This window comes from Stigmatopora nigra, chromosome 1 (genome assembly GCF_051989575.1).
Source record: "Stigmatopora nigra isolate UIUO_SnigA chromosome 1, RoL_Snig_1.1, whole genome shotgun sequence".
Classification (NCBI taxonomy): Eukaryota; Metazoa; Chordata; class Actinopteri; order Syngnathiformes; family Syngnathidae; genus Stigmatopora; species Stigmatopora nigra.
Window position 1 is genome coordinate 23,610,722 of NC_135508.1, and position 12,997 is coordinate 23,623,718.

The 12,997-nt window shown below is 41.1% G+C and overlaps 1 protein-coding gene across 2 annotated transcripts in view; it reads left to right on the forward strand.

The window, feature by feature from the left end:
* The window catches only part of LOC144205069 (nuclear pore membrane glycoprotein 210-like), a 29,733-nt gene extending 16,771 nt beyond the window's left edge, over positions 1 to 12,962 (forward strand). For both annotated transcript variants that reach the window (XM_077729144.1, XM_077729136.1), the window contains 10 exons: positions 1,451 to 1,626; positions 4,488 to 4,708; positions 6,649 to 6,785; positions 7,511 to 7,625; positions 7,907 to 8,053; positions 8,584 to 8,834; positions 8,925 to 9,129; positions 10,219 to 10,332; positions 10,664 to 10,741; positions 12,500 to 12,962. In XM_077729144.1, coding sequence (XP_077585270.1) covers positions 1,451 to 1,626; positions 4,488 to 4,708; positions 6,649 to 6,785; positions 7,511 to 7,625; positions 7,907 to 8,053; positions 8,584 to 8,834; positions 8,925 to 9,129; positions 10,219 to 10,332; positions 10,664 to 10,741; positions 12,500 to 12,558 — 1,503 coding nt within the window. In that variant the 3' untranslated portion in view covers positions 12,559 to 12,962. The remainder of the gene's footprint in view (positions 1 to 1,450; positions 1,627 to 4,487; positions 4,709 to 6,648; positions 6,786 to 7,510; positions 7,626 to 7,906; positions 8,054 to 8,583; positions 8,835 to 8,924; positions 9,130 to 10,218; positions 10,333 to 10,663; positions 10,742 to 12,499) is intronic.
* Positions 12,963 to 12,997: the final 35 nt, after the last annotated feature.

The window sequence follows — 12,997 nt, forward strand, 5'->3', positions numbered from 1 at the left end:
AAGCGTTTACAATAATGTTTCTATCAGTACGCCTTGGAGGAATTTTGGCTCACCCCTCTGTGCAGAATTGCTTCAATTCTACAACATTATAGTTTTTTAGCATAAACAGGCCGTTTCAGATCGCATCAAAGCATTTCAATAGGATTTAAATCCGGACTTTTACTTGGCCACTCCAAAAATGTCCTGCTTTTCTTTCTCTTTGAGCCATTCAGAGTTGGACCTGGTCGTGTGCTTTAGATTGTTGTCATGCTGCATGCTCTAAGAGCCCTGGAGTTTGAGTGTACCTACTGAGTGCCGGATGTTCTCCTTCAAAATTTACTGTGAGACAGCAGAATTCATTCTGCCATCAATTACAGCAAGTCGTCCTGGTTATGAGGTAGCGAAGCAGCCCCAGACCATCACACTGCTACCAGCATGCTCCACTGTTAGTATAGTGTTCTTTTGATGGAACTATGTGCCAATTTTTTGCCAAATGTAACTGGCCCCTCATCTTCCAATATGTTCAATTTTTGACTCATCAGTCCACACAATGTTCTTCCAAAGGTGTGGAGGATCATGTTTTTGGGCAAACGTAAGACAAGCCTTTATGATTCTTTTTAGACAGCAATGGTTTTCGCCTTGGAACTCTGCCACGGACGCCAGTTTTAGTCAGTCTTTTTGTGATAGTAAAGTCATGAACATTGACCTTAACTGACTGAGGCCAGTGAGTCCTGCAGTTTTTTGTTATGTTTTTCTATGGTCTTTTGTGACCTCCTGGATGAGTTGTCATTGAACTCCTGGAGTAATTTTAGCTGGCCGATTACTCCGGGGAATGTTTACCACTGTTCCCAGTTCTCTCCGTTTGTGGATAATGGCTCTGACATTGGTTTGCTGGAGCCCCATAGCCTTGGCAATGCCTTTATAACCTTTTCCTCACTCATATAAGTGCATCACTTTTTTTCCCATTTCTTCTTGAATTTATTTGGATCGTGGCATGATGCTTGATCTTGTAGCCTACTTCACTTTGTCTGACACATTCTATTTAAGTGTTTTGTTTATTCAACACTTGTGGTGCTAATCAGGTGTGGGTTTGGCCTGTGAAATTGAACTCAGCTTTCCTTTGTGATTTAACAAAGGGGGCAATTACTTTTTCACAGAGGGCTGGAAAAGTTTGTAATTTTTTTCTGCCTTGGTGAATAAAACCATCATTTAGCAACTGCATTTTGTCTTTTCTTTGGGTTGACTCTGTGCCATATGAAAATTGATTTGATGGTCTGAAACCTGTGTGATGAATATGCAAAAAAACTGAAATCAGGAAGGGGGAAGATACTTTTTCACGGAACTGTAAGTTGACATAGGTGAATCTTTTTTGCCCATACACTCTCCATTCTAACTGAGATACTACATTCCCTACTGCCTGCTGTATCATGAATTGTCCCTGAATGCAACACTCCTCTTATCTTATCCTCAGGTGGTGCCTGTGTGTTATGTGCGCTTCAGTGCAAGTCCAGTGTTGCATACGTTCTCCATGGAGAGCCTGAAAGCCTTCCCTTTGGGCTTAGTGCTCACCTTGACAGTTCATTTTCACACAATGACTGGAGAGGCCCTGCACAGCACCAACAACCGGCTCACCGTCTCTACTAACAGGTCAGTCCATTCCACTTTCAGATCCTATTAAACACCCCAGTGGTAATCACTAAAAGTGATGCACCAAAGCAAAGACTAAAGATTCTTTAGTCCCTTTGAGACACGCAAAAATGTAGGATCAGTACTGGCATGCTCTTGGTAAAAAAGCAATTAGCTTGCTCAACTGACGTAAAAATTAGCTAGATGTTTACCAGCCACTACCTAGTCAGAAGGGCTATGGGTAAACACAAGTAGATTTTGTGACTTTGCCAGGACATTGTTACATTTCCTCTTTTTTCCTTCTTAAAAAAAATATTTGACAAGCAATGGACAACTTTTTAATTAAATAAAACTATTTCCGACTAGCGGTCCGGCGGCTTGAGTGGTTGGCACGTCGACTTCACGGCTCTGGGGTCCTGGGTTCAAATCGAGGTCGGTCCACCTGTGTGGAGTTTGCATGTTCTCCCCAAGGGGGTTTTCTCCGGGTACTCTGGTTTCCTCCCACATTCCAAATGCTGATTGGACACTCTAAATTGCCCCTAGGTATGAGTGTGAACCTGAATGGTATTTTGTCACCTTGTATGTATAAAAATAATAATAATAACCAGCTTTTTGCGTTTTACAAAATTTTAATATGTTCCTACATCATAATATATGCAAGCCATGTTTACGGACAGGGTTTTAAACTCATGGAGGTTTTAACCTCACTGCCAGTTATGGTGCTTTTTTTTTTGCTTAGTTTTAAAAGTCATAGGACAGTTGTTGTCTTTGCCATTCCGTGTCCGAATCCAAATTTTATTAAGATTTTATTTTGTTTGGGAAATTACAATAATAAGAATCAGTGGGAGCAGGCAGGTTTGGGAACTCATAAATGGATGATGATTTTCACCTTTGTTAAACAAGGACTGTAGTATCCATTTTTAGAGTTTGGTTTTCGTGGGCCAAAGTTTATTTAGACTTCCGTTGGCAGGTCAAAAGAATTACACATTCCTCATGGACACAAAATGGCAAACGGAGAAGTGAATGAGATATTAGCATAAAGAGAGCGCTATACATGAAACTGTGCAATAATGACCCGCCAGTGAAACTGGAGCAACTATTTGGAAGGTCACAGTTATTTGAAAATAGAACGATTGTGGAACGTGACGGTGCCACTACTTCAAACTTAGCATGTATATTATAATATTATCACCAATTTCTTTGCACTAGTTCTTATTAAAATGCAAAATTTTGGGGTTTATTATTCCAATCAATGCGTCCTGCAACCAATGATTCTTCTAGTTTCATTTACTTTCATGTATTCCAAACGGCTACAGGTTGTATTAAGCAGCTTGCCCGTTCTAAGAAAATTAGAATAAAAGTAAATGAGATTTTTGTTTCGGGTCTGTGTTTGAAAGGGATTATGGCAACAGTCAACATATTTCCAATTTTATAAATCTACAGATTATCATTTCACAATTGATGGTGTCAATTTGATTTTAAACTGGCTATAACATGGTAATCTATAACGCCAATGACTTTCCTAATTATCAATTTAAAAGGTGTAATTCAAAGAAAAAACTGTAGTGGTAGTAATTTGGACTGGGATCGGTAGTTATTCTACAGGAGTGGGGCTGGATGGCATTTACTTTTTGACTCAAACCTATAACGGGGATGGAATGAGAAATGTTCTCTGGGAATGAGTGTAAAAGAGAGTGAAAATCAACTCCCAATTCATGTTGTAGTATATTAGTCTTTGAAATTCACACTATTTTAAAACAAAAACACACCCAACCACCAAACCCCAACAGTCTCTGGAGGGGCAACAGCGATTTTGCAGGCCGCCTCACCACAGACGGCCTCTGGAAGGGATATGGCAATGGCGCAAACCTGGCCCAAAAACCACAATGGGTCGCAAGCCGCCTTGTGCGGGAATCACGATGGGCCGCCGACTGTCGGCAGGGGCCCTGTCGGCAGAGTCCCCGGCGCTCGTGCAGTCACCGATGGCCTCCTGTCAACTCCCTGGGAGGAGACCATTGGGGGATCCCACACTGGAACCAGTGAGATGATGCTAGTGTGCCAGTGTGGTGTGATTATTATGTTATGGTTCGCCTCGGTTGCGGAGCAAAGAGAGCCAAGCGCAGAAAAGCAGGCAGACAAAAGAAAATGCTATAAACATAAAGTTTAATACAAAAACGCTAACAGAATAAACCTTCCAAACAAAGAAACTAAGTGAACGGGGAAGCACACAGACGGGGAGATGCAACATAACCAGAGAAAGAAAATAATCGCACGACCGATAGATGAAGACACGCAAGGGCAAGACAGCCAGAAAGGACACAGCGAGTGACACTCATGGACAATCACGTGGATATGACACACAAGGAAAAAAACACTTAAAAGTGAAGTCACTCAGGGTTTTGACAATAAATTAATTGTATTTATGTTCGGTCTAGTTGCCCAAACCCAATTTATCGATTAATCGATCAAAAACGGAGTTAGACAGACCTATAGAAAATGGCTGTGCTTAAATTCTTCTAACAAGAAGATTTGACAGGTAAATTTTCTAGCTGTACTTTGTTCTGTATCGATGCAGGCAGAAAGTTAAATCCTCTAAGCGGAAGAATATGCACAAAATGCGCTACTGCTACTCTTTTGAGATCTTCTTTGGAAATACATGTCGAATGCTGTCCGGGTAAAAATGTATTTTTTTCAGGCATTTTAGCTGCTGAGGTGTTATTTTTCAAAGGTGCTAGTTTGTCTTGTCAGACAATGAAAGACAACAGCTGGTGTAAGCACAAAGCTGTAGCAGTTTATGATTAATGTTAAAATGAATTAAACTAATATTCAAAGATTTGCTTGTGGAGATCAAATTTTAAAAATGGTTTGCTTGTGCCTGTCAGGCAAGATCTGGTGCAGGTCAGCTCTGGCCCTGATCACCATACCTGGACAGTGAAGACAGTCAATATAGGCCTTACCCTGCTGTCTGTGCATGACAATGAAAACACAGTTGTGGCAGATTACATTCCACTTCCTGTGGAGTATGCCATCCAGCCAGAAGAAATTCAGACACTGGTGGTGGGCTTCGTCATTTGTTTTACGACTCAACTGGCCACTCAGCAAGGTGAGAGACTTGTGATAGCTGCTGAAATTGTATTAATCATCATCAAGTTTAGTCTAAGGTTTTGGTTAGTACATGATGTTTTAACAGAAACCTGGTTAAGTCAGGATAACATTATGGCAGTTATGAGTCTACCACCAAAAAACATTAGTTGCTTTAGTGCAACAAGATATGATTGGATTTCAATGCATGAATGTCATGTGACCAGTTTGACTCTTTGAATATATTGCCTTACGGCTAAAACTACTTATAGACCACCCAAATATGATGGGAGGTTTATAAATATAGTATATACCACAATTCTGGTTACCATAATGTCAATTCTATACGATGCTGGGTTTGGACAAAAGTAGCGTGAGCATGTTAAAATTAAACATCCACCCTTCCATAAATCACGCTTTATCTATTCCTTCCCCCTGAAACACTTTTTTTCTGTGTCGTGACGGAAAGACTCGGCGAGACACGATGATGCTGGACGTGATGACCCAAGACACCTTTCCACGTCATTTGCAAACGTAATATTATGAAAAACTTCCGCCAGCGATTTTCCAGGGGTGCACACACATCTATCCGTACATCACGCTTTATAAGGATTAGAGAATAGATAAAGCGTAATTCATGAATGGGTGGAGGTGAGAGAATCTTAACATACACACACTTACCCATAAATCACGCCTTATAAGGAGTATAGATTACAATTATACACATGAAAAAACTATATATTCCTATTGGTACGTGCTCTTTTCTTGAACCCCCTTTTACATCATGCCTTTTCTATGTACAAATAGCATGTTAGGAATTAATGTACCCTGACAGTCACGCTTTCAGGGTCATACACCGACATCTACAAAATTTTGAATTGAGTGCATACAAGAGGTGCACCAATTGATTGGGCGCCCGTTCATTGAGAGAATATTTTAGACTTTTAAGTGTGCCCTATAGAGGCAAAAATATGTTATGTCTATTGTTACACTAACTTCCTGTGATTCAAAAGACTATAAAATACTACTGGTGGTCAACAAAATACATAATGCCATTGGACCAAAATACATGCTTGATTTGTTTGACTCATATGGCTCAAACGAGTCTTCTGGTTGTCCCAAGAATAATGCGGATGAACAGAGCTATATGCCTTTTTTCTGCCTTTTTCTCCTCTTCTCTTTTTCATGTGTTATAATATCTGTGTGTGGGGATTTTTATGTGATATTTGAATTACCTTCGTTAGGTATGGGTTCTTTGGTGGTTTAGTTTGGTGTTTGTGCTACGTTAAGTGTGGAGTTAGGGGACGCAGTTGGACCCAAATGCAGGGAAGCAATTAAGGGACGAGGGCGTGGACTATATAACGAAATAAAACCTGACGTGGAAAGACATTGGGAACAAGGAACGAAGAACATGGCATGAAACCAAAAAAAAGGTAGACGATCCCATAGAGACTAATGAACACACTGGGTATAAATAGACATGAGGTAAGGGAAACCATGAGGGTCACAATTTGCAAAAAGTAAACAAACCAACCAAAACCACAACTAACCCCAACAGTTTGTTATTATTGGCGCTTTTCTTTTGTGACTTGCGCTTGTCATTACCTATTGATTACACCTGTTGTTTCCCGCTCCTGGTGCCTTTTCTGGTGTCATCCTGGTGTTTCTGATTGTTTTATCAATCCCAGCCACCAGTGCACAAGGCAGAGGTCACTCAGAATTGGTGGCCAGCCAATCGCAGGGCTAGTAGAGATAAACAACAATTCATGCTCACACTCATACCCTGGTGCAATTTAGAGTTTTCAACCAGGATACCAAGCATGGTTTTGGGATGTCAGAGAAAATTAAAGAATGTTAATTAAAGAAAACCTTCGATTACTTAACTCCACCTCTTTCCATGCATACGTCCTCACAACTTATTTTTGTTAATTTGTTCTAAATAAATTTGCCTTGCCTTGGTAGGAGACCATGGAACTTGGAGCTCCTCAGCTAATGCCACGCTCCAGGTAGATGCCAAAACTGGTGCAGCTGTAGCCAGAGACTATGGGACTGCTACCGTGTACTATGAGATACCTGGTGTTGTAAAATCATACAGAGAGGTACAGTATAATGTCAGAATTTAGCTACTAATGTAATTTATTATAATTTAGTAATTATAATTTTACCTAAAATTTAGTTTTTTATTCTACCTCTGACAGTCATGGTTTTGTTGAACAAGTGCAAACCACTGATTTTGAGCTGCTTTTCAATATTAACTTCTGGTTGCATTTCAGTATATCTTGATGTTGTATACTAATTTTGCTTGTAATTTCAAATCCAATAAAGTAATGTTTTGTACAAAAAAGGATAAGAATCAATGTCCCAATAATTTGAACCTTGGGTTTTACTTGTTTGTATCTCGTATGTGGAATAAGTTTTCATTGAGCGGGCCGGCGGCCAAGTGGTTACCGCGTCAGTCTTCATTGTGTGGAGTTGGCATTTTCTCGCGGGCTTGTGTGTGTTTTCTCTGTGTACTCAATTTTCCTCCCACATCCCCAAAAACATGCAAAGTAGGTTGGTTGAACATTCTAAATTGCCCCTAGGTATGAGTGTGAGCGCAATTTATTTACTGTCTCCTTGTGCCTTTCGATTGCGTGGTCACCGATTTAGGGTGTGCCCTGCCTGGTGCTATCTGGGATAAGATCTAGCATGCCCTATGACCCTTGTGAGGATAAGCGGTTCAGAAAATGGCCGAATGAGTTGTCATTCAGTTAGCTTCTGGTAGCACATGAATAGGGTTAGGGTTTTCTTTAATTGAATGTGTTTTTTTTCTTCTGTTGATTAGGTCAAAGTGGAATCATCTACAAAAACAGCTGCAATCGCAGAAGCCTTGCCAGTCAGAATTGGAAAGCAGACTAGAGTACTACTCATAACCAAAGGAGAAGGAACAAATCTAATCGGTGTGAAGCAGCTCATCACATGTTTATGTAAAAACTTGAACATTACCCTACCTCCCACTCCCTTGTTTGAACCTCATACCACTCAAAACTAATTGAAAAAGATTTCTCTCAGTTTAGCATGGCATTTGAATTCAGAATGTATCAATAGTGAGGAGTTTTGAATAACTCACTGAAATGCTTTCTGCATAGCTCATTTCACATTTCCATTCTATACATGTAATTTTGTAAAAAAAAAAAGTTTTTTTAACCCAATGCTCATACCAACAAATGATACCCTACAGGAATGTGCACCTCTACTCAGAAAGAAGCCATAGAACAACTGCAACCAGAAACTTCTGTCATCTGTCAACTCAGTTTTACCAGCCATGCTGTTAATTTCCCTGCTCGCAGCATCTTTAAAACACATACCAGCTTTGATCCAAACATTGGTATGTCTCGATGGATTTTCATTCCCGTGAGCAGTACGAATTTGATTAGGCCATGTAACCTTGCGTTTTTAGAAATATATACAAATCTGAGGATTTGTCTCCTTAGTCATTCTGTGTTTTGATATCTGTGACATAGATCTGTGGAACAAGGTTGTCTCAAAACTAACACGGGCACTGTAGTCATGGTCCATGACAAGAGGCTGGTGTATACTGTTTACAGGCTATAATCAATATCTGCACAGCCAGAGGAATGTACTTAACACCCCCCATAAAGAGTGGTCAGTAGATGAATTGAGCTGCTAAGGCAACCTAATGCCAAAAGCTTCTTGTGTTTAGGACTCATCTGAGGGATTTCACAACACAGTCAAGAATACTCCTAGTGAGGTTTTGATGGGGAAAATAGGAATTTGACAGAAATTCAGATATTAGAACGTTTGTTTGAGACACACTTGCTAAAATATTAGTTAAAACCAATGTTCCCACAATTAACTATCATCATCATCATCAATCTTCTTTTTGACTTGCCACAGGGTTTTACACATGTTCCATGACCTTACAGCCAATGGCAGACCAGCTGACCAGATTTATGAGCATGCCCATGCCCAACCTGGTAGTCAAAGCAGGCCTGAAGGATGGCTCCTTTTCGGGAGAGCAGATCAGCATCAGACTGCCTATTGAACTCGGCCTCTATTGTGACCTGCCTGAGCTAATCCTCTCCACCCTTCAGCCATCGGCAGAGCTTACAGTTTTTGGTCCTGCTGCTGCCCTAGCTGGCATGGAAGTCAGTGGCAATAGCCTTTCTCTCCTGTATAATAATACCTTGTTTTGTGTAAGGAAAACAAGTATAGAAAAGCAACCCTCTGTATTTTAGGTGGTCTCCAGTTCTCCTGACATTGGTATTCAAACAATCGAGACAAACAGCAGCCCTGCACCTCACTCAAAGTTAAGCATCCAGGCCTTGCATCTCCGAGCAACTGGCTCTGCTTCCGTCACCATTAACAGCACCTTCTTGGGCCAGAGTCTCATGATCCCAATCACCTTGATACACGTTGCTCAATTGAGAGCCTACACGCAAGGTCAGTGGTCCTCTTTGGGTTAATAGCTAGTCACAATGAGGCCGTCTCCTAAAAATGATTCAATCGGAGTAGTTCTTGAACACCTCACGTAGGCTAATTCTTCAACGCACTGTTTCGACGACATGGCTGTGCGCTAATGGCCGTTCATTAGGCTGGCTCTGACTGAATAAACAAAGTAATCCATTACAGTTTTCCGTACACACCACTGCGCTCTCCGTTCGGTCGATGCCAGAATTACACGTGAATGCATCATGCCCTACAGTTTTACCATTCCACACACATTTTTCTTAAAACATCTTAGCTCAGGTGGTGTGTACATGCAAATGTTTTACAACATTTCTGACCGCCAATTAGAAAATGCAGCCTGGCGGGTTTCTGAATGGATGGATGGTAAAATGGGACAAATGTGAAAATAAATACTTCCCGTACAAGGAAATATTAACGTAACGTCGACTGGGAGCCATGCTAATCTCACTCCACATAAGTGGTGTGAGGTTCATGTTTGGAGAGGCGGACAGATTTTCCTGGTCTCACAGTTGCCCCCTATGATGAGGCAAGAGGACTGCGTGCCTCATTATACATCTGTGCAAAGCAGTTAAATGATATTTAGCACAAGAATACATTAAACACTAATTATATTAATACAAAACAACGCAGACCAATGATGCAGGAGTAAAAGAGGGAGCTGATATTGACATTATGATGTCATTGGAACACGACAGTCTGCTGCCTTTATCATTCCGGCGGTGGCCTCGCTTTGCGTTTTTCTTTCTGTTTTCCACAATACAGTAAGAACGTGAGGCTTTCCTCAACACAATTGTTGTATTTTGGTGTCTAGGCATTAACGTGTAAATGGGGCCTGAGTGACAATTTGCTATTGTTGATGACTTTTGTAGTATCAGTATCATGTCAGATTATTTTTTTGTAATTGGATTGCTACTGCTTGCAGAATACCGGTTTAATTACATTACTGAAGCACTATACTGTGCTGTAGTTAATAAATTCTACTTTGCTGTTGGTATTCCCACCCATTTGAATAGAAAAGCCTTTAAAAAAATTGGCTTTGATTAAACCTGAACTCTTCTACAGCAACTGCCGCACCACTCGTAAACAAAAACAGGGAAATCCCACTAGATGACTCCTACCATCTGATGCTGATCACTTTGTTCACCACGGTAGCATGTGCCTCCATCATCTACATCGGTAGGGTGCCACTTACTATTATTATATATTTGTTTAATATAATAGATAAAGTTTCTAACTCATGTTAACACTATTTGAGATAAGATTTTTTCTTGAATTTGGGAGAATTTATTTTGCCCAGAACACAAAACAAAGAGCAAGTTGTAAAAATACAAATGTGTCATGTGGAGCGGCATAGGTCAGTTGTGCAGTGTTTCTCCTGATGCGAAATTATCAGTAGGAGGATAGGGAAATAATGTAAAGTGTTTTGAAATACCTTGAAGTTAGAAAAGTATAAACCACTTTACAATGATGCTCCAACTTAACCACTCACCTTCTTTTCCTCCCGCAGTCCTCCACTCATTGTTCCTTCGCACGCAGCAAACATACCCTCTAACCTTTGTCCTCAGGACACCTCTACCTGTTGCTGGTAGGACACCATTTTAGAGTTCTCAACTCATCTCATTTTCTGAACCCCTTTATTCTTACTAAGGTCATGGGGGGTGCTGGAGCCTATCCCAGCTGACTCTGGGCGAGAAGCAGGGGACACCCTGAATTGGTGGCCAGCCAGTCGCAGGGCACAAGGAGAAAAACAACCATGACAAGGGGCAATTTAGAATGTCCAATCAACATACCATGCATGTCTTCGGAATGTGGGAGGAAACCAGAGTACACAGAGAAAACCCATGCAAAACCAGGACTTTGAGGCCGATGCACTAACCACTTAAATTAAATCCAACCTTCTGTGGTTTTACATTTACAGTGTTCCCTCGCTTATCGCGGTTAATGGGGACCGGGACCCCCCGCAATAAGTGCATTTCCGCGAAGTAGGCGGGCCCCTTCAAAAATGCTTAAAGAAACGTGTAACACGTGCACAAAAGCACCACCAAGCAAAAACAGTAGTTCGTGTGGAGGATCTTCTGCAGTTTTTTGCACATAAGAAACATCGTTATTGGGAGTTGTGAACATTGTTTTTTTGGGCGGTGAAGATGCGCAATGACGTCATCACTGCGATTCCTGAACTCTCACCATGTTATTGACCATTTCTTTGATGCAATTACTAATTCTTATTGAATATTTTGTTTCCACCTCTTGTAAGATGATGTAATTTATAATTTTAACTTAATATCTTTACATTTTTTATTTTATTTTTTTCCTGAAAAAAATCCGCGAAGCTCTGAGTCCGCGATAGCTGAAGCGCGAAGTAGCGAGGGAACACTGTAGTAAATATTTCATATTTCAAGTTTGCCACGCATCACATTATACAATGTTAATAAATAATGACACCAACGTTCTACTCCAATAAAAATCATTTGATTTAGAGCAGGGGGGTTGTCGCATGCATTTTTTTCTGGGCGCCCCGGCGTATGAGTGGTTAGCGCATAGGCCTCACCGTAGGTACCCTGGGTTCAAATCCAGGTCGGTCCACCTGTGTGGAATTTGAATGTTCTCCCCCGGCCTGCGTGGGATTTCTCCCGGTATTCCGGTTTCCTCCCAAATTCCAAAGAAAAGCATGGCAGGCTGATTGGACACTCTAAATTGCACCTCAGTATGAGCGTGAATGGTTGTTTGTCTCCTTGTGCCCTGCGATTGGCTGCCCACCAAATCGGGGTGACCCCGCCTCTGGCCCGAAGTCAGCTGAGATAGGCTCCAGCACCTCCTGCGACCCTAGTGAGGATAAGCGGCTCAATGAGACATGACATGACTTTTTTTTCTTTGAGTTTCTCATCAATGGTCTCATTTGCATTTGAAAACCGTAGTCAGTGTATTGAAACATAGTTTTCTGGATTTTAGATCAAGATTCTATGAAAATTTTGATTTTTTTTTTCCAGCATCCGTAACATCTCTTTGTTAACAACATTTAAAAATAGTCTTAAGAAGAAGGCTTGAAATGGTTTCAAAAAACAATGCAATTATAGTTTCTTTCATAACCTGGTGTGAAGGTCTGATCGCATTTCATCATTAATGCACATAGGCATGTCGGTCATTCCAAATGTGCATGTTTTTTCGCAGTGTAGATTTTCTCAGCCAATGTTATAGGCTTGAATTGAACCAAACAGGTGTCTGTCAACAATCAGTCTAAGAAAATGTTCTGTTGAATTCAGAGCTTTCAATTATAAAAAGCAAAGTGTGCTGTGCAACTTTGACATAATAGCTGACTCTCCCTCTGTCTCTTCCTCACCCCCAGATTCCTCGGTGATTCCAGACAGAAGTCACAGGGTCCGCCTTTGGTCTGTGAACTACTAGTGTTGACCACTCCTTTTTTATGGTCTTTTCTGTCCCCCAGCGGGTTAATATTGAAACTACCTACACTTCCCCTCTGGGGCCTATCCCAGCTGATTTCGGGCCAGAGGCGGGGAACACCTAGAATTGGTGGCCAGCCAATCGTGGGGCACAAGAAGACAAACAACCAGAAATGCCCACACTCATACCTAAGGGCAATTTAGAGTGTCCAATCAGCCTACCATGCATGTCTTTGGAATGTGGAATGAAACAGGAGTATCCAGATAAAACCCACGCAGGCCTGAACTTACAAACTCCACACTGACCTGGATATGAATCCAGGACCCCAGAGGTGTGAGGCCGACACGCTAACCACTCAAGCCGCCGGGCCGCCACTATAAATTGTATTTTATTATTTATAAATAATGTGTATCTTGACTAACTTTCTTAATTTGTTCGACAT